Source organism: Salmo salar, chromosome ssa14 (assembly GCF_905237065.1).
Source record: "Salmo salar chromosome ssa14, Ssal_v3.1, whole genome shotgun sequence".
Taxonomy (NCBI): domain Eukaryota; kingdom Metazoa; phylum Chordata; class Actinopteri; order Salmoniformes; family Salmonidae; genus Salmo; species Salmo salar.
This window is the reverse complement of record NC_059455.1, coordinates 81,379,227-81,400,219: the sequence shown is the minus strand read 5'-3', so window position 1 is coordinate 81,400,219 and position 20,993 is coordinate 81,379,227. Positions and strand designations below refer to the sequence as shown.

The window sequence follows — 20,993 nt, the reverse complement described above, 5'->3', positions numbered from 1 at the left end:
GGTGAAGGTTAAGTATGTGTTCTACTAACACAGACACAGGATGAGGATGAGGAAATGGAGGAGGAACAGTAAACTACCAAAAGGAGTTTACTAAAGCGCGTAGGCCTATCAGAGCTCTATGGTCATAATCATCATGTTTAGCCTACAAAATAGAGGGAAAAGTGGGGTTCTTGGCTAGTCTACAGACGAATCCAAGGTAACAAGAGCACAAAGGCGGAGTTATAAAAGTTTAACTAGTGGTGGATAGGGGCGGTGGATTTTCCCATGTTGGAGTTAACGGAATGCTGGTTATTATACCTCATACAAAGACGGGGAAACTTGAAGCACACATTCTACAATCAGAATGCTAATTTCGAATTACACCTGCCACGAGGACATAGCTTTTAACCACGCGCAATAAGAAAAAACAATATTCTCATTAGATGTACTAGTGTAAATTGTGCATTTAAAAAACGAATGGTAGCCTATGTAAAAGATGTCTGAGACATGTTCAGTCAACTCTGGGTCCAGCCAGCGACTCTTGCAGCTGTCTCTGAAGGGTGAATGGATTGCGCTCGAGCAGACAATCAAAGGGTTGGACAAGGGAGACCCAGAACTGACCGTAATCGATGAGGTAAATGGTTGTGGTTGTTTTTTTAAATAAACTGGGTTTTTTACCGGTTTATTATTATGATGTGCATCTGTATGATATGTAATGAAGGGTGGGACTTCGGTAAAGTCAATACATACAATTAGCTTAATGTTAATCAAATATATTTGGGCTATTAATTTATATATATATATATATTTATAGCCTACACATATTTGTGGGCTATAAAGAAAGATATGATTATTAGTATCTTAAAACCAGCATAATTTGCCAACATAATTTTTTGGGGAAAAAATATATGCAACATTTTTATTTCAAGCATATCAAATAATTTATTTGAATTATGAAATGTTGGTGGATAGCTATTTGATACTATTGAGTCAGCTAATGAGATAGATATGGTTGATTCTTCTCTTTTCCAGGAGTCTGGCTTCAGTCTCCTGATGATTGCAGTGAGGGAGAACCGCCTGTCTGCAGTAGACAGACTACTGGAGTTAGGAGGCAGCCCTAGTGAAAGGACAAAGGTAAGAAATTACTCAAACTGGAAAGTGTTAATGATGATGAGGATGATGATGGACTGATCCAAGGGCAGCAGTCGGATTGTTTCCGACTGCTGTAAGCATATACCATAACGATGATGGACTGATCCAAGGGCAGCAATTCGACTGCTGTAAGCATATACCGTAACACCGTGATAAACTCATTGTAAAATTACATTGCAGGATGACTCCCAAGTTTATTTCCAGGCTACATATTAAGAAACAACTATGTAAGTATGCACCACTATTCTCATTCTAACTGGACACGAGGGTAGTGCAGAGGACTAGTGGGTAATGGGGTAGATCATAGGAATAGAATTGGTGGTATTGCTATTAGAACTCTATCTGTGGGGTAGATCAGGGTTGCTTCTGAGCTAAAGGTTGTTGGCAGAGGAGTGGGCGTACTGGCGGCACTGACCTTTACAGTAGAGACACTCACTAGGCATCTCTTCTGGGTCCTATTCTATTGCATTTATGACCCAGCTGGGCACAGCGAGTCACAATCAAAACAACACAATGATGAGAATGACAAAACAATAATTTGGTGTTCTATATCTCCTCATGAATAGCCAAACTTTTGGAAAATTACATTTTTTCACACATTTTATTTTTGTGGTGGAACAGGGATAGTAGGAACCTCCAGAATGTGTGATATAATATCTGCAGCCTCCCTTATTAAATAACGCACACTGCCATAAAGTGGTGACATAACTAGACAGACTAATCATTTCAGTAGGTGTTTTTCTCCCCATGTTCACTATAAAATAAATGATGTCACGTGTACAGCAGCTGTGATAGGCAGTAAAAATCTATGAAATCTTGAGCATTGAAGCAGATTGAGCACAAAAGCAGTTGAATATCTAAAAATACCATAGGCCTACTGACAGTGGGAATTGTTCCTTTATTGGGTGACATTTTTTAAAGCTTGTTTAGGAAAGTAGACTGCCCTTCCCACAGCGTCCACATACAATACTGCTTTATATGGCAATATTAACTCTTTGGAATTAGGATGATGTAGGCTACACAATTTTGTTGTTTATTTAAAGCTTTTATTTTAAGCATCCTGTTGACTTTTTCCCAAAGACAGAATGGGTTTTTCTGCTGATTACTTAGCCTGATTACAGATTTGTCTGCCGTCTTGTCCACTCCTATGGTAAACACCATAGACAGATCTGGGATCAGGCTGAGTAATCAGCAGAAAAACACATTCTTTCTTGTGGGAAAAAGTAAACATGATGCTTTTATTAGGTTATTTGTTTTTTTAAAGAACATTTTGTTTATCCTCTTGCCGATTCCTTAGGTAAATAGCGCAGACAGATCTGGGATCAGGCTAAGACTGACTGATGCCTAACAATTTCACCCCTCAATAAACTTAGTCAATCAGGATTTGCAAGTGTTTCATTGTTGGCCATTCATTGTGTTTAGCCTGATTGCAGACTTCAGGGTTACTCATGTGCTATGCCAGGCTGCCAGTGGCAGTAGCCATGACTTTAACCAGCCATAAGAGATAATCAAAGGCTCTTTTATAGACCTTTGCTGCCCAGATGGCTGACCGAGCAAGACATAATTAGCTGTAGCTTACCATAGGGAAAAATAGGAAATTATGAATCATTATAAAGGTTTACTGTATGCATCATAGTCTCCATTGTAAAGTCCCGGGCATGTTTCTATTTAGTATGAGCTCAAGTGTTGTATTTTCCGATAAATTTGCTCCCGGGTTCAGTTCATTTCATATTTTCATTTGATGCGTTATAGTTTATGATTGTAGTCTATTGTTGCTGTTCTACCCTAATGTTTCCACTTCAGCTCAAACCTACAATCCATGGAAACCCTTACTGACTTATGACTTATGGGGGAATTTAATGGTGTGCAAATGCAATCTCTCCACTCTATGCACAAAACCACCAGAAGTCTGGATTTAAGCCTGTAGCAATTTATTTTCATTGTATCTAGTGAAGCCACTTAAAACATTAATCATTGGTAGATATATTGGTAGATATATTGGTAGACATATTGATAGATATATGGGTAGATATATTGGTAGACATATTGGTAGATATAGTGATAGACATATTGGTAGACATATTGGTAGATATATTGGTAGATATAGTGATAGATATATTGGTAGGCATATTCTGCAATTGGAATACAGTACATTACTATCATTCTCACTTTGCACAGTAGGCCTAGTCTGCAGCCAGCATGGCTAGGCCAAAACAAAGATCACATTTCCTGTAGGACTGCAGGATTACTTTTATTCAACTTATTTTTGTTCATTTTAAACTTTTTTTAAATGCTTAATATCTTGGCATAATGTATTTGGCAATGTAGCCCAAAAAGTTGATGGTCCAAATAGCATCTGAGTCTAATATTTGCACAATTGACTCATTATTTATTTACACATCTTGACATCTTGACCAGAGCCCCATGCTATCTTAATTTGAACAGTTTCTCACAGCAGGACAATTATCCTGCAGCAACAGGAAATGTGAATTATCCATTATAATTAATTTAAATTTTTGTAGGGGTTGATACATTTTTAGATAGGATAAATCAATTCTGACTTTTTAAACTGGAAATTACAAACTTTCGAAGGGTTTTTTAAACCTTGAATACACTACAATTTGCATTACCTGCATTATTCTGTGACAACAGAGTGATCAAATTAAGATAGTACATCTGTAAGCAGAGACTTAATAAATGGTTTGTCCTAGTCGGTCCAGTAAACACTGTGTGTGCTGAGACATTAATCCCTTGTCCCTTGCAGTAGTGTGTGCAGATGTGCACAGCCCACAGCCCTGTCTGGAATGATTTAGAGCCGTTTGTCTGAGGCCAGAGAGCCAGAGAGCCAGAGAGCCAGCCGAGAACGTCTGATCTGAGAGGGTTTCTCTCGGGGTTTGGCAGTCTCGTCCCGTTGGGGTGGCAGAATGCAACGTCTGACCATGCCAACGTGTGTGTGTGTGTGTGTGTGTGTGTGTGTGTGTGTGTGTGTGTGTGTGTGTGTGTGTGTGTGTGTGTGTGTGTGTGTGTGTGTGTGTGTGTGTGTGTGTGTGTGTGTGTGTGTCTGAACATGCCAGCGTGTTCCCGCGCTGCGGTGCTTCTGGAATACTGTGTAGCCAATGGATGAGGAGGAAGCCAGAGAGGTTATTAACAGAGAGAGAGAGACGGACTACTTGTGTCAGTCGGAATACGTAGACTCTGGAGAGCAGGAATGTGAGGTTACAGACTCTTTAATGAGAGAAGGGCTGTCCCACAGTTCACTTTTTACAGTCTCTGTGTCACTTCCTAAAATCTTTGTTTTTATCCTGTCATTTTCTGGCCATTCTTTATGTTAGTTCAAAGATAGTTCTTATTCATTATTGAGTCGTTCTGTCCTTTATATAGACTATTTAGCTTCTCACCATTGCGCTGGTGTGTAACAAAGAATTTACTCTATATGAATTATGGCACTGGTAGAAAATCAGTCATGCTGTCAATTTTTTCCACACTGTTTGACAAGTTGTGTGTTTCCAAACATACTTTAATACTTTAATAAGCTTGCTACAATATGCATTTTTTTATGTGGAGCCAAGAAGTATTTTTACTGGGTCTCTTCAGTTAGAGAGAGGATGTATTTTGTAGATCATCATACATACACTCTTAGAAAAAAAAGGGCCATCTAGAACCAAAAAGGGTTCTTTGGTTGTTCCCATAGGAGAACCCTTTGAAGAACCCCTTTTGGCTCCAGGTAGAACCCTTTCCACAGAGGGTTTTACATGGAACCAAAAAGGGTTCTACCTGGAACCAAAAAGGGTTATCCAATGGGGACAGCTGCAGGACCCTTTTGGAACGTTTTTTGTAAGAGTGTACACGTAGCTAGCTTTCACACTGCTCCTCCTCTCCTTCTTTTTGTTGGCATGGCCTCATTGGAGTCCTTTCCAACTCGGTAAGTATTGGTATTTACTCTCAAACAAGGCTATTGTTGCACCCCAACAGAGCACTTACATTTCAGATTTGGACAGAAGTAAAACATTTGATAATAAAAATATAAAAATGATAGGTGGCTTGTGAAATATCTCATGGCCGGGTTGCAGACTGTCCTAAGGATTTTCTCTGTGGTGTGCCTCAATGTGAGGTTACAGACGTTATACATTACTCCACAAAGCAGCATGGGTAAAAAATGCTTCCCTCATAGAAAAACTGTAATCCCAGACTGATGGATTGGTGGCTGCAACCACATCTGCACTCGTTTGAGCAACTCTGAATCACATTATAGACTGATCATCATACTTCAATCATACATTAAGTCAGACTGCACAATGGAAGGATAATATTTACTGAGACCTGGCATGATCTTAAATGCAAATTAGGGTGGTGTGTGTGTGTGTGTGTGTGTGTGTGTGTGTGTGTGTGTGTGTGTGTGTGTGTGTGTGTGTGTGTGTGTGTGTGTGTGTGTGTGTGTGTGTGTGTGTGTGTGTGTGTGTGTGTGTGTGTGTGTGTGCGCGCAGTCTGAGCTAATCATCAATCTGCAATAATGATATTATGTTCGGCCAGAATTGACTATGTAGTCTCTCTGTTTGTGTCCTATAGGATGGCAGGACTGCATTGCATGTAGCTGCAGCACACTCCAAGGAAGACATTGTGAAGCTCCTGGTCAGAAAGGCAGATCCTGACTCACTAGGAGGGGTAGGTTGTCTCTAGCCCCAGTGTAAGCCTCTTTGTATTCTTTATTCTATATTGAATACATTTTATTTTATTCTATTCCATTCTCAATCTCACCCTTCTACTTTTACCTCCAAACCTATTCCCCCAGACATTGTGCTAAGGACAGCCCAGAGAGGATAGCATTTCTAAACAGGCCTGTGGTTTGGCTTACTTGGCCCTTTTTTCTCCTCAGTGGTAACTGAAAACTGCTATTATTTGTGTAAGTTTTGGCCGAGCTGACCTGTTATGACATCCTGAGTCTGTCTGATGGACAGGAACCACTATGGGCTTAGAGGACACAAATGATAGCCTGGTATCTTCAATAGGATCAAACTGTCTAGTGGGGTTTTGATGACTAATCTATAAGGTGGTTTGTTATAGCAATGTCTGCCCATACAAACATCTGCAGGTATTCATAGTTTCTGTTAAGCAGAGGCCCAACTCAGCCAACACTATACAGCATGAAAAGATGATTTTACATAAAGTGAGAGAGAGACAGAGAGAAAGTGAGAGAGTGTGAGTGTGAGAGAGTGAAAGAGAGGGAGCGAGAGTGAGAGAGAGAGAGAGAGAGAGAGAGAGAGAGAGAGAGAGAGAAAGAAAGAAAGAAAGAAAGAAAGAGAGAAAGAAAGAAAGAAAGAAAGAAAGAAAGAAAGAAAGAAAGAAAGAAAGAAAGAAAGAAAGAAAGAAAGAAAGAAAGAAAGAAAGAAAGTGAGAGAGTGTGAGTGAGAGAGAGGGAGCGAGAGGAAGAGAGAGAAAGAAAGTGAGAGAGTGTGAGAGAGAGAGAGAGAGAGAGAGAGAGAAAGAAGTGAGAGAGTGTGAGTGTGAGAGAGAGAGAGAGAAAGTGAGAGAGTGTGAGAGAGAGAGAGAGAGAGAGAGAGAGAGAGAGAGAGAGAGAGAGAGAGAGAGAGAGAGAGAGATAGTGGGAGAAAGTGAGAGAGTGAGAGGGAGAGAGAGAAACAGAGAGAAATAAAGAAAGAGAGAAATGTGCTTGAGGTAATCTCCAGAGGAAGAAAAGAGCCATGGTGGTTCTTGGCTCACAGCCATCGTACAGACCCATATTCCCAAGGGTGCTGACAATCCTGGACTCTCTAAGGAAACTAGTGGTGGGAAAAGTGCAGTCAAAATAATCAGCTGTTTCCCATACAGACAAAAATACAGAAACTGTGAACCGAACTGAATAATCCCCCAGTGTGATCCAAAAAAATGCCAAGATGATGATGTTTAGATAAATAATTAATCAAGTGGACAAAATGTGTTGGACTCAGACGCATCTTTGACATGGATTTTGGCTACATCACCAAAACACATTCCTAGCCATATCGCAGGTTGACGTTTATTGTCATACGTCTTGCCTTGGAGGCAGACCTGAGCAAATTCCACTAGATGGGGTAGCTGCAAAGTCAAACTTGGCTATATTGTAAAAAGTCATGAAAACACAAATGAACTTTTTGGTCTTACTTTAAGGTTAGGGTTAGGCATTATGGTTAGCAGTGTGGTTAAGGTTATGGTTAAGGTTAGTGTTAGTGTTAGGTTTAAAATCAGATTTTAGGACTTTATGGCTGTGCCAGCTAGTGACCACTCTGTAGTGCTCCCTCCAGAACAAGATTCTTGACAAAAAAACACTAACCTGCAACCATATCCCTCATTCTGTCCTCTTTTCTTCATTATACCAGCCCAAGGACCAGCTGCCTCTCCACTTTGCTGCCTCCCGAGCTACCCCATCCCTCGGTACCATCCAGACACTGCTCAAATTCTCCAGCAAAGAGGCCCGGCTCGTACCAGACAAGGTAGGGTATCTGCCACATGATACCGCAGCGGGACGCACTCTTCTCCGCCCTCTCATCCATCACTTCTCACCTCATCCGTCAATCAAATGTATTACTGTGTGGTCTCGAATGACTGGAATAACCGACTGTGCTGCATATATAAGCTAAGCACAGGCTGTGTCCCAAGTGGCACTCTATTCCCTATATAGTGCACTACTTTTGACCAGAGCCCTATGGGCCCTGCCTATGGACCATGGTCAAAAGCAGTGCACTATATAGGGAATAGGGTGCCATTTCAGATGCACCCACTGATTTTCACAGTATATTATCTTTACCCTGAGGAGATTTTCTGGCTCTTGACTGTGCTGGGTTGCAGCTCACAGACAGTCATTGTTTCCATCTCTTTGTGTCTGTGTCCAGGATGGCTGCATTCCACTGCTCTTAGCCGTCGAAGCCGGGAATGTTGGAATCGTTAGGGAGCTCCTTGGAACTCTAGCTGAGCCTCAGCTTAGGGCTCAGAAAACAGTAAGAGCCAACTAAGGTGTCTGGGGTTACATGGTTTCATTTAGGAATAAGAACTATACTGTATATATAGCATTCATAATAATAGCTACCTAATGTTTTTTGTCAAATATTAAAGTAAAGGTTAAGGTTTTAAAATAAGTTAGAAGCTCTGGATAGGAAATCTGTGTAGGTAAAATGAATGGACAGTTACATAAATCAAAATTAATTTGATATTAGGTTAGACCAAAATATATGCATTGGCCCAAAATGTACAACTTATCGTGTACTTTACAAACAATCAAAGTACAGAAGTGCGTTGGATACACCCAAGCATGTCACATAACACCAGTCTAGTGTTTATAACATTATGTCACATAACACCAGTCTAGTATGTATAACACTATGTCACATAACACCAGTCTAGTGTTTATAACACTATGTCACATAACACCAGTCAAGTGTTTATAACACTATGTCACATAACACCAGTCTAGCATGTATAACACTATGTCACATAACACCAGTCTAGTGTTTATAACACTATGTCACATAACACCAGTCTAGTGTTTATAACACTATGTCACATAACACCAGTCTAGTGTTTATAACATTATGTCACATAACACCAGTCTAGTGTTTATAACATTATGTCACATAACACCAGTCTAGTGTTTATAACACAGTCACATAACACCAGTCTAGTGTTTATAACATTATGTCACATAACACCAGTCTAGTGTTTATAACATTATGTCACATAACACCAGTCTAGTGTTTATAACACTATGTCACATAACACCAGTCAAGTGTTTATAACACTATGTCACATAACACCAGTCTAGCATGTATAACACTATGTCACATAACACCAGTCTAGTGTTTATAACACTATGTCACATAACACCAGTCTAGTGTTTATAACACTATGTCACATAACACCAGTCTAGTGTTTATAACATTATGTCACATAACACCAGTCTAGTGTTTATAACATTATGTCACATAACACCAGTCTAGTGTTTATAACATTATGTCACATAACACCAGTCTAGTGTTTATAACATTATGTCACATAACACCAGTCTAGTGTTTATAACATTATGTCACATAACACCAGTCTAGTGTTTATAACATTATGTCACATAACACCAGTCTAGTGTTTATAACATTATGTCACATAACACCAGTCTAGTGTTTATAACACTATGTCACATAACACCAGTCTAGTGTTTATAACATTACGTCACATAACACCAGTCTAGTGTTTATAACATTATGTCACATAACACCAGTCTAGTGTTTATAACACTATGTCACATAACACCAGTCTAGTGTTTATAACATTGTCACATAACACTAGTCTAGTGTTTATAACATTATGTCACATAACACCAGTCTAGTGTTTATAACATTATGTCATATGACACCAGTCTTTTGATTCCCTCCCTCCCTTCATGCTCTAATGGCACTATTAAACTGCTCTCTGTGACATATTAAACCATGACTTGGTAATACAGCCCAAAGTAGGAGCATGTTTCCAATTGTGGCTAGCCTTGTAATAAGTCATGGTGAAAATGGGATAATAGGTTAACCGAGCACTTACAGAAAAAGAGCCCAGTTTTAAAGGAAAATCTGTGCAAATCTCCCAAACCACTTTATCGGGGTGTTTAATATGTTTTTAGTGTTTTTCAGTTTTTTATCATTTCTTGTTTGGGTGATTTACTGACCCGTGTGTCTTCTGAGGATTGTGTTCTGGGCTCCACCTCCAGGGGTTTACAGGCTTGGTCTGGCCTTTCTATTTACATGTGGTGTTTATGACACAACGCACAATGATTGTAATGTAATTATGTTCACTATTAAAATCGATTTTTTTACACATTACATATGGCAGCAACGTGCTGGCCTGGGAGAGAGGGAACATTGTTAAAGAGTAGATCTGGCTGACCATTTTTCTTCGAAACTGAGGATATAGTGGCCATTCTGTCCACATTGATAGGTAGCCTGGTCCCAGATGTCTTTGTGCTGTATTGCCAACTCCTATATTCTTTGCCATGACAACAGCTGTAGGAGTTGGCAGTACAGCACAAAAAGATCTGGGACCAGGCTACTGTGTAGAAACATTGCAACAAAGTGAGTCTGTGCAACATGATGTGTTTGATACTGTACTTCAGGGGAGTGGAGATGCAGCTCTCCATGTCTGCTGCCGAAAAACGGACCTGGAGATGGCCAAGGTCCTCATTGAGAATGGGGCCAATGTAGACATCCAAAATGTGAGTAGGCAGTGTATTAGTTTCCCCTTGCAAACAGGGAGACAAGACTATCACAGGCATGAGTAATCCAAGTTAATATACTGTTCTTTGCACTGCATTCTGTTCTGGTAAACTTTAATAGACAAGACATTGGTATGGAGACAGTAAAAACATCTAGCACAGCTATTGGATGTGGTTATTGTAGAGTTGTACATCTGTTGTTTCCTGTCTGACAGGAGGAAGGACAGACTCCTCTCCACATAGCTGCCTGGGAGGGAGATGTGCTGCTGCTGAAACTGTTCTACCAGAGCAAGGCCAACCCTAATATCACTGACAAGGTGGGGGAGGAAGGATGGAAGCCCAACTGTATTATACAAAAAACCCTATCTTCTGAATCCCATTGTTTCAGCCATGTTTTAGGCCGGGTTTTTTCCGGACAATGATTAGGCCTAGTCCTAATCAAAAGCATGCTCAATGGAGATTTTCCATTGAAAGTGCCTCTTAATCCAAGACCAGGGTTCATCTGTGTCTGGGAAACTGGCCCAATTATGTATTATATTGTAGTCCACCAGTGAGTTTCAATAGTTTTTTGCCATGTGCACCATAACATTATCTGACCTCTAACCTCCAGATGGACAGGTCACCTCTGCACATCGCTGCAGAGCGTGGCCACACCAACGTGGTGGAGGTCCTCACAGAGAAGTTCAAGTCCAATGTCCTGGCCAGAACTAGGGTAGGTTACCACCACTACATCTTAACAAGCCATATGTGCAGTTACAGTATAGGACTATGATCTCATATGGAACCATGATTAAGATAATAAAGTATATGAGTCTTGTGGCAGTTGTTAGATATACATTACATCTGTGTTTGGTTGGTACTGTAGTTACTGTGATGGTGTCTGGCTATAGAAGCTGTAGTAGTCATTAGTTACTGTGATGGTGTCTGGCTATAGAAGCTGTAGTAGTCATTAGTTACTGTGATGGTGTCTGGCTATAGAAGCTGTAGTAGTCATTAGTTACTGTGATGGTGTCTGGCTATAGAAGCTGTAGTAGTCATTAGTTACTGTGATGGTGTCTGGCTATAGAAGCTGTAGTAGTCATTAGTTACTGTGATGGTGTCTGGCTATAGAAGCTGTAGTAGTCATTAGTTACTGTGATGGTGTCTGGCTATAGAAGCTGTAGTAGTCATTAGCATGAATAATGTAAAGGTCAGAGTTGGAAATCCCAAGCATTTGACCCTCAAATTATAAAAATATCACATTTGTTTCTGTCTCTTTGTATGACCTTCTAAAACCAGTGTTCAGTTTTCCAGAGACTGTATATAAATGACAGTGTCTTCTCTTAGGATGGCAGCACCCTGATGCATATAGCCTCCCAGTGTGGACATCCAGAGACCGCCCTCACCTTCCTGAAGAAAGGGGTCCCACTGCACATGCCCAATAAGGTACAGGAAGTCCAGGTGTCCAATGGGCACTTTAAAAAAAAGTAGCATAAATCACTGGCCTGAAATTGTATTTGAGTATCACGTCTTCGAATGCACTGCATTGTACAGATACTGTATGAGAATATCCAAATATTTAGAATACATCATTTTATATATATATATATATATATATATATATATATATATATATATATATATATATATATGATCCTTTCTTACTATGTTATTTAATGTATCCTATCAAATGAACCCTACCTATAATTGATGTATCATACCCTGGCATCACACCTCCACAGTCAGGTGCAATGTGTCTCCATGCTGCAGCCAAGCAAGGTCACACGGCTGTAGTGAAGTCTCTTCTCCTGAAGGGGGCACACGTGGACACCACCACTAAAGACGGCCTGACGGGCCTACACATCGCTGTGCAGAACTGCAAGCCCCTCGTGGTGCAGATGCTACTGGGCTTTGGGGCTCAGGTCCAACTCAATGGAGGCAAGGTGAGACATACACTTATGTCCTAGAAACATACACAATACAACATTTGTTCATTTGTGCTGTATATTTGACGATGGTGTGGAAAGTAATATGGTTTTTGTACCATAGTAACTGCTATTGTTGGCATGTGCTGCTAACCTTTACCCTGCCTTTGTCCTCCCTCTGCCCCTGCATGAAGGCCCGGGAGACCCCGCTGCACATTGCTGCCAGAGTGAAGGAGGGGGAAAAGGTGGCTGAGATGCTGCTGAAGAGCGGGGCTGATGTCAACGCAGAGCAGGAGGTTAGAGCTCTCCCTTCACTGTGGCCAGAGATGAGTGGGTTTATGAGATCAGAGGGCTTATCTGAATCTGAAAGCAAGGCTGTTTGATTGTGTTCCACATAAACTTCCAGCTTCTCTGTCTGTGTCTCTCTCTCTCTCTCTCTCTCTCTCTCTCGCTCTGTCAGAATGGGGAGACGGCAATGCATGTTGCTGCTCGCCACGGTGGACTGCGGATGATGAGAGCCCTGAAAGAGGAGGGAGGAGACCTCACCTGGAGATCTAAGGTAAAGTAGAAACACTTTTCTGTGTCTAACCAGTGTAACAATGACACATTGAGTCTATTTCCCGCTTTCAGTAGTCTAAAACACTTCCTTTTTGTGGTCATGTATGTGTTTTTTTCATGTTGTTGTACTGTATGTACAGTGGCTTTGGAAAGTATTCAGACCCCTTTACCTTTTCCACATTTTGTTATGTTGCAGCCTTATTCTTAAATGGATTCAATCCCCAAAAAATCCTCATCAATCTACACACAATACCCCATAATGACAAAGAGAAAACAGTTTTTTTGAAATTTTTGCAAATATAAAACAGAAATACCTTATTTACGTAAGTATACAGACCCTTTGCTATGAGACTCGATATTGAGCTCAGGTGCATCCTGTTTCCATTTATCATCCTTAAGATGTTTCTACAACTTGATTGGAGCCCACCTGTGGTAAATTAAATTGATTGGACAGGATTTGGAAAGGCAAACACCTGTCAATATAAGGTCCCACAGTTGACAGAGCATGTCAGAGCAAAACCCAAGCCATGAGGTCGAAGGAATTGTCAGTAGAGCTCTGAGACAGGATTGTGTCAAGGCACACATCTGGGGAAGGGTACCAAAAAAATGTCTGCAGTGTTGAAGGTCCCCAAGAACACAGTGGCCTCCATCATTCATAAATGGAAGAAATTTGGAACCACCAAGACTCTTCCCAAGACTCTTCCTAGAGCTGACCACCCCGCCAAACTGAGCATTCGGGGGAGAAGGGCCTTGGTCAGGGAGGTGACCAAGAACCCGATGGTCACTCTGACAGAGCTCCAGAGTTCCTCTGTGGAGATGGGAGAAACTTCCAGAAGGACAACCATCTCTGCAGCACTCCACCAATCAGGCCTTTATGGTAGAGTGGCCAGACGGAAGCCGCTACTCAGTAAAAGGCACATGACAGCCCGCTTGGAGTTTTCCAAAAGGCACCTAAAGGACTCTCAGACCATGAGAAACAAGATTCTCTTGTCTGATGAAACCAAGATTGAACTCTTTGGCCTGAATGCCAAGCACCACGTCTGGAGGAAACCTGACACCATCCCTACGGTGAAGCATGGTGGCGGCAGCATCATGCTGTGGGGATGATTTTCAGCGGCAAGGACTAGTCAGGGTCGAGGCAAAGATGAACGGAGCAAAGTACAGAAAGATCCTTGATGAAAACCTGCTCCAGAGCACTCAGGACCTCAGACTGGGGCGAAGGTTCACCTTCCAACAGGATAACGACCCTAAGCACACTGCCAAGACAATGCAGGAGTGGCTTCAGGACAAGTCTCTGAATGTCCTTGAGTGGCCCATCCAGAGCCCGACCTTAACCCGATCGAACATCTCTGGAGAGACCTGAAAATAGTTGTGCAGCAATGCTGCCCATCCAACCGTGACAGAGCTTGAGAGAATCTACAGAGAAGAATGGGAGAAACACCCCAAATAGAGATGTGCCAAGCTTGTAGTGTCATACCCAAGAAGACTCAATGCTGTAATTGCTGCCAAAGATGCTTCAACAAAGTACTGAGTAAAGGGTCTGAATACTTATGTAAATGTCATATTTCAGTTTTTTATGGAGTATTGTTTGTAGATTGATGAGGGGGAAAAAACGATTTAAGCCATTTTAGAATAAGGCTGTAACCTAACAAAATGGAGAAAGTCAAGGGGTCTTAATACTTTCCGAAAGCACTGTATGTGCATGCATGTGTGTGTTTATATATGTGTGTGTTTCTGTATTCATAGGCTGGAGAGAACCCTCTCCATGTCGCTGTGCGCCACTGTCATGCCCATGTGGTGGAGGATATTCTCACCTATCTGACCAGTGAGAGAAGCCGTGAGGAAGCCCAGTGCTGTGTGAGCCAGGGGAATAGGGTGAGAATATGACTCATGATAATCATCAACATTTATGCCATTTCACAGACAGTTTTTATCCAAAGAGACTTATAGTCATGCGTGCATAAATGTTCATATGGGTGGTTCCAGTGGGATTAAAACCCGCCATTCTGACGTTGCAAGCGCCGTGCTCTACCGACTGAGCCACACAGGACCAGATGATGGGATAGCGGTTCTATTATAGAAATATTACTGTGATTGTTGTTCTATTATAGAAATGTTTTTCCATTTTCCATTTACATTTCACATGCAATTTTGCCAACTCCTCTTTGTATGTCACTTTATTTCTTGATTTTGACGTACCAGTCTTCTATTGTTGTGTGACTGCAGAAAGGGGAGACATCGTTGCACTTGGCTGCTGAGCTGCAGAAGGAGAGTGTCCACAGAGAAGGAGAAGACGTACACATTATCAAGACTCTGATGGAATATGACGCAGACATCACTGCAGCAACCAGAGAGGTATGGCACAAGGAACAGTCTGATGTCATGATTTGAATCTTTGTATTTTTGTGTCAACAATAGCTATAGCATTTTATTAATTTGTCCACAAACACCCTATGCATGGTGCCGATAGTGTTAAACAACTTGGTGGGAATTGTAACATGGATCATATTATGGAGGATCGCTACAATACAATCCCAAAAAATGTCAAGTTTTCAAGATAATACTTTCAGTATAGAGTAAAAACTGTGATGTTGATGTGTTTTGAGTGAATTATCCCTTTAAGCAATGCTGTACACTACAGCAGATGGAGGTACAGTACAATACGTTCTGTTTGGTTGCTGAATAGTAGTTAGATGTTCTGGTGTATGTTATTGAGGTGTACAGGTAAATCTGTGTCTCACTCTGTTGTTTCTCCCTGCTCTCGGCTGGTCCTGTAGTCCTGTGAGACTCCCTTTCACTACTGTGCCAGAGTGGGCAACACTGACATCCTACAGGAGATGCTCAACAGTGTTCCCTCCAGTCGCCTGCAGATGGCAGTCAACAAGCACTCCAAGGTACTGATAGAATTATGTTACTTGGGTGTTACTGGAGAGTTTCTCATGATATTTAAATATTGGTTTACTGCTGTAAAATAACTTGTACTACTGTTAAATGTGTATTTTGCGGGTGAGTATAATTCCGAAGTGGCATGAACTGCCTTCTGCCTTTTGGTTATGTAGTGTTATTGTTTTACTGAGAGGGCACTCTCTGTGGGCCCATACAGAACGGCTGGTCCCCGTTGTTATTGGCTTCTGAGAGAGGTCACACAGAGGTTGTTAGAATCCTGCTTCAGAACCACGCCAGGGTGGACGTCTTTGATGAGGTGAGGGCCCTGGAATGTTTCAGACTTTTCCATTGGCTAATTCAATATACTGTACCACAACTTAACTCTGTCTCTTAAACTCTGCCACTGCCTGCTGAGCTGTAAAACGTTCATTTTGCTGAGTCACTGCAATGTGGTCATCTTGACTCAAGCAGGATAAAAGCCAAAGAAGATATGACATCGTCATGTCTGTGCTGCGTGCCCTAATAAACAAAACCCTGATGTATCCTACAGGACGGCGAGGCAAATCTCCACTTACAAAACCAAAACTAGGGTTTGTTATTGGACAAGTTTACATTGTCCCTCCCTGTTTCGGTTTCTTCCGTTTGGAGCCTAATGAACACAACTCTGATGTATCCGACAGGACGGCAAGGCAGCTCTCCACTTGGCAGCGGAGCGGGGCCACGAGGACATTGCTGACATTCTGCTGTCCCATAAGGCCTTTGTGAATGCCAAGACCAAGCTGGGCCTCACTCCACTACACCTGGGGGCCCAGAACGGCTCTGCCAGCCTGGTCAGACAACTGGTGGAGACACACCTAGCCAGCGTCGATGCTCTCTCCCTGGTCAGTGAGCTGAGCAATGACCCCTCATCTATGGAGGTCTTGAGAACATGTCCCTAGTCATAGGAAATAAAAGAGTACATTTGGTTATTATTGGGGCAGATGTATATATATTCTCGTAGGCATCTGTGTGTAACCTTGTTTAACCTGATCTCACAAGCTCACATTCTGTTCTATTATATTGAAGTGAAACGAAACGAGCGTTGTGGTCAGTCGAGTTTCACAAGGCTAATCTGTGTGCTCAGGGGAAATAAAGTTATTATCAAACACCTAGCAAAGTCTCTTGCCATATCTTCCTCTTTCTTAAGAAACACTTTTATTTGTCCACTCCTGAGAAATAAGGTGTTCTGAACCTCTGTGTGTTTGACCCCCAGACTAAGCAGACACCTCTCCACCTCGCTGCCATCAGTGGACAGCTGGATGTGTGCAGCAGCCTGCTGCATCTCAGAGCAGACATCACTGCCACAGACATAGTGAGTCTGTTTCTCTGTCTGACACTGCCTTTGTCTGTGTGTGGCTGTCTGTGCCTATTTAAATCTTGTCTGTGCTAAATAGACAAATTAAAATGTAAATCTTTCCTGAAGGAAATTTCTCTGTAGTTGTAACTTCAACAATCTCATTTTACATACCAAGTCCTGGTCTAATTTCTTTGTTATTTTACCTGTGCCTTTCCTATCAGCATGGCCAGATTCCCCCCTGGTTGCATTTAACTATCATTCATTCATCCTAGCAGATGCACTTATCCAGAGCAATTAGGGTCAAGTGCCTTATTCAAGGGCACATCGACAGATTTGCCACATAGTCAGCTCTGGGATTTGAACCAGCAACTTTTCAGTTATTGGCCCAACACGCTTAACCACTAGGCTACCGGCCGCCTATCCATACATCCATTCATTGGTTAATTCAGTCAGTCATCCATCCATCCTTCCTTTCATTTATGTCTCTCTTGTCCCCAGCACGGCCAGACGCCCCTCCACCTGGCTGCAGAGAACGACCATTCTGAGGTGGTCAAGCTGTTCCTGAAGCACCGTCCAGAGCTGGCCACCCTGGCCAACGTGAAGGGGGCCACCTGCACCCATATCGCTGCGGCCAAGGGCAGCCTGGCAGTCATCAGGGAACTGCTCAAGTTCAAACAGGGGGGAGTGACCACGCTGAGTAACAAGGTCAGAGATCAGGGGTTAGAAGTCACAAGGAGTCAGGAAGTACTGTTTCTCTGTGCTTGGCTGAAAATGTAACATGGAAACAGAACAATAGAGAATGACAATGTTATAGAATAACACAATAATTACACATAGTGCTGCTCTATTTTTTGTTGTTGTTTTTTTACCTTTATTTATACAGGTTTTTCTCATTGAGATAACATCTCTTTTCCAAGAGAGACCTGGTCCAATAGCAGCAGGGGGAACAACATTTCAGACAAAACAACTTGCATACACTAACACAACATTAAACAAAACACATACAGTACAACAAAAACATTTTACGTAAAAAACACAAAAGTCTTGACTAAAACAGCTGTCCTAAAAATAATTACACTCTTCTATGATATATACATCGATCAAGTATTTAAACTCCACCAACAAAACTAGATCATCAAATTTTTAAATGTTCAGAAGAGAATTCTAGGACCACAGAGCTAAGTAACTAAAACTACCATGACCTGTCCTAATTTTTGGTACTGTTAGAAGCAAATGAGAATGGGACCGTAATTTATATTTATTTACCGACCTGACTAAAAAAGAGAAAGAGATAAAATGGCATTTTACCCAATATGGCCTTATAAATCAGTGTACAGTCGTGGCCAAAAGTTTTGAGAATGACACAAATTTTAATTTCCACAAGTTTGCTGCTTCAGTGTCTTTAGATATTTTTGTCTGATGTTACTATGGAATACTGAAGTATAATTACAAGCATTTCATAAGTGTCAAAGGCTTTTATTGACAATTACATGAAGTTGATGCAAAGAGTCAATATTTGCATTGTTGACCCTTCTTTTTCAAGACCTCTGCAATCCGCCCTGGCATACTGTCAATTAACTTCTGGGCCACATCCTGACTGATGGCAGCCCATTCTTGCATAATCAATGCTTGGAGTTTGTCAGAATTTGTGGGTTTTTGTTTGTCCACCCACCTCTTGAGGATTGACCACAAGTTCTCAATGGGATTAAGGTCTGGGGAGTTTCATGGTCTTGGACCCAAAATATTGATGTTTTGTTCCCCGAGCCACTTAGTTATCACTTTTTCCTTATGGCAAGGTGCTCCATCATGCTGGAAAAGGCATTGTTCGTCACCAAACTGTTCCTGTATGGTTGGGAGAAGTTGCTCTCGGAGGATGTGTTGGTACCATTCTTTATTCATGGCTGTGTTCTTAGGCAAAATTGTGAGTGAGCCCACTCCCTTGGCTGAGAAGCAACCCCACACATGAATGGTCTCAGGATGCTTTACTGTTGGCATGACACAGGACTGATGGTAGTGCTCACCTTGTCTTCTCCGGATACCCCAAACTATCGGAAAGGGGATTCATAAGAGAAAATAACTTTACCCCAGTCCTCAGCAGTTCAATCCCTGTACCTTTTGCAGAATATCAGTCTGTCCCCGATGTTTTTCCTGGAGAGAAGTGGCTTCTTTGCTGCCCTTCTTGACACCAGGCCATCCTCCAAAAGTCTTTGCCTCACTGTGCGTGCAGATGCACTCACACATGCCTTCTGCCATTCCTGAGCAAGCTCTGTACTGGTGGTGCCCCGATCCTGCAGCTGAATCAACGTTAGGAGACATCCTGGCGCTTGCTGGACTTTCTTGGGCACCCTGAAGCCTTCTTCACAACATTTGAACCGCTCTCCTTGAAGTTCTTGATGATCCGATAAATGGTTGATTTAAGTGCAATCTTACTGGCAGCAATATCCTTGCCTGTGAAGCCCTTTTTGTGCAAAGCAATGATGACGGCACGTGTTTCCTTGCAGGTAGCCATGGTTGACAGAGGAAGAACAATGATTCCAAGCACCACCCTCCTTTTGAAGCTTCCAGTCTGTTATTCGAACTCAATCAGCATGACAGAGTGATCTCCAGCCTTGTCCTCGTCAACACTCACACCTGTGTTAATGAGAGAATCACTGACATGATGTCAGCTGGTCCTTTTGTGGCAGGGCTGAAATGCAGTGGAATTTTTTTTGGGGGGGGATTCAGTTCAATTGCATGGCAAAGAGGGACTTTGCAATAAATTGCAATTCATCTGATCACTCTTCATAACATTCTGGAGTATATGCAAATTGCCATCATACAAACTGAGGTAGCAGACTTTGTGAAAATTAATATTTGTGTCATTCTCAACTTTTGGCCACGACTGTATACCAGTGTTTCACCCTACGCAAGGTCAATGACGACCAGCCAACAGCGCTGTAGAGATCAAAATGATGTGTTATACGTTTTGATTTGTAATGAACCTGAGGGCTGCATGATACACTGAATCAAGTGGTCTCAGGGTAGTGGTTGAGCCCTGCATATATATAACATCACTAAAATCTAATTCCGCACATAATGTACATCGTACCAGTACCTTCCTGGCCTCAAAAGAAAAACAAGCCTTATGCCGGTAATAAAAACTATTCTCAGCTTGAGCTTCCTTGCTCTATAGTATGTCCAGCCAATGTAGCAATGACATGATTAGTAACATGCCTGGCATTTGAAAATACCATGCATTTTGTTTTACCCGAATTTAGAACCAGCTTTAAATCATACAGATTCTGTTGTATGATGTTAAATGCTCTTTGGGCATTTTCAAAAGCTAAAGCTAAACTACTACCACTTGAATAAAGAACAGTATCATCTGCATAAAAATGAACATCCGCTGTTTCAATAAGATCCCCAATGTTGTTGATATACAAAATTAACAACAGTGGGCCCAAAATAGAACCTTGCGGAACACTTGAGCACACCTCTTTGGACTCAGATTTACAACCATCCGCCATTACACATTGTGTAGGATTTGATAGGTAATTTATAAACCAATCTAGAGCATGACCAGTAATTCCACAACATGTTCTTGTCTGAAATGGAACATAGTACTGTAACGGTGTATGAATTATAATATGAATGGCCTGGCTGGCCATAGAAAGGAAAGGAAGGTGACAGAGAAAATATTCCCTTATTGATGCGCAATGAATCGGCTGAAAAGATTTGGCATGGGCCCTCGGATCCTCAAAAGGTTCTACAGCTGCACCATCGAAGATCTTGTTATGGCAAATGCTTGTTATGGCAAATGCATCGCCCTCAAGCGCAAAGCGTTACAGAGGGTGGTGCGGATGGCCCAGTAACTCACTGGAGAGTGATGGTGTCCTGCATCAGATGACTTGGCCTCTACAATCCCCCGACCTCAACCAAATTGAGATGGTTTGGGATATGTCAAACCGCAGATTGAAGG

General features: G+C 41.8%; 1 protein-coding gene across 2 annotated transcripts in view; it reads left to right on the top strand.

The window, feature by feature from the left end:
• The first annotated feature begins 166 nt into the window (after positions 1 to 166).
• Positions 167 to 20,993, top strand: part of trpn1 (transient receptor potential cation channel, subfamily N, member 1) — a 44,143-nt gene continuing 23,316 nt past the window's right edge. For both annotated transcript variants that reach the window (XR_006758974.1, XM_014142698.2), the window contains exons 1-19: positions 167 to 613; positions 1,012 to 1,113; positions 5,698 to 5,793; positions 7,485 to 7,598; positions 7,998 to 8,102; positions 10,253 to 10,351; positions 10,567 to 10,668; positions 10,962 to 11,063; positions 11,678 to 11,776; positions 12,073 to 12,273; positions 12,450 to 12,551; positions 12,716 to 12,814; positions 14,560 to 14,688; positions 15,040 to 15,168; positions 15,591 to 15,707; positions 15,917 to 16,015; positions 16,380 to 16,580; positions 16,952 to 17,050; positions 17,534 to 17,740. Coding sequence is in view for 1 of the 2 variants with exons in the window: in XM_014142698.2 (XP_013998173.2) it covers positions 476 to 613; positions 1,012 to 1,113; positions 5,698 to 5,793; positions 7,485 to 7,598; positions 7,998 to 8,102; positions 10,253 to 10,351; positions 10,567 to 10,668; positions 10,962 to 11,063; positions 11,678 to 11,776; positions 12,073 to 12,273; positions 12,450 to 12,551; positions 12,716 to 12,814; positions 14,560 to 14,688; positions 15,040 to 15,168; positions 15,591 to 15,707; positions 15,917 to 16,015; positions 16,380 to 16,580; positions 16,952 to 17,050; positions 17,534 to 17,740 (2,340 nt within the window). In the remaining variant the exon portion in view is untranslated. The remainder of the gene's footprint in view (positions 614 to 1,011; positions 1,114 to 5,697; positions 5,794 to 7,484; positions 7,599 to 7,997; positions 8,103 to 10,252; positions 10,352 to 10,566; positions 10,669 to 10,961; positions 11,064 to 11,677; positions 11,777 to 12,072; positions 12,274 to 12,449; positions 12,552 to 12,715; positions 12,815 to 14,559; positions 14,689 to 15,039; positions 15,169 to 15,590; positions 15,708 to 15,916; positions 16,016 to 16,379; positions 16,581 to 16,951; positions 17,051 to 17,533; positions 17,741 to 20,993) is intronic.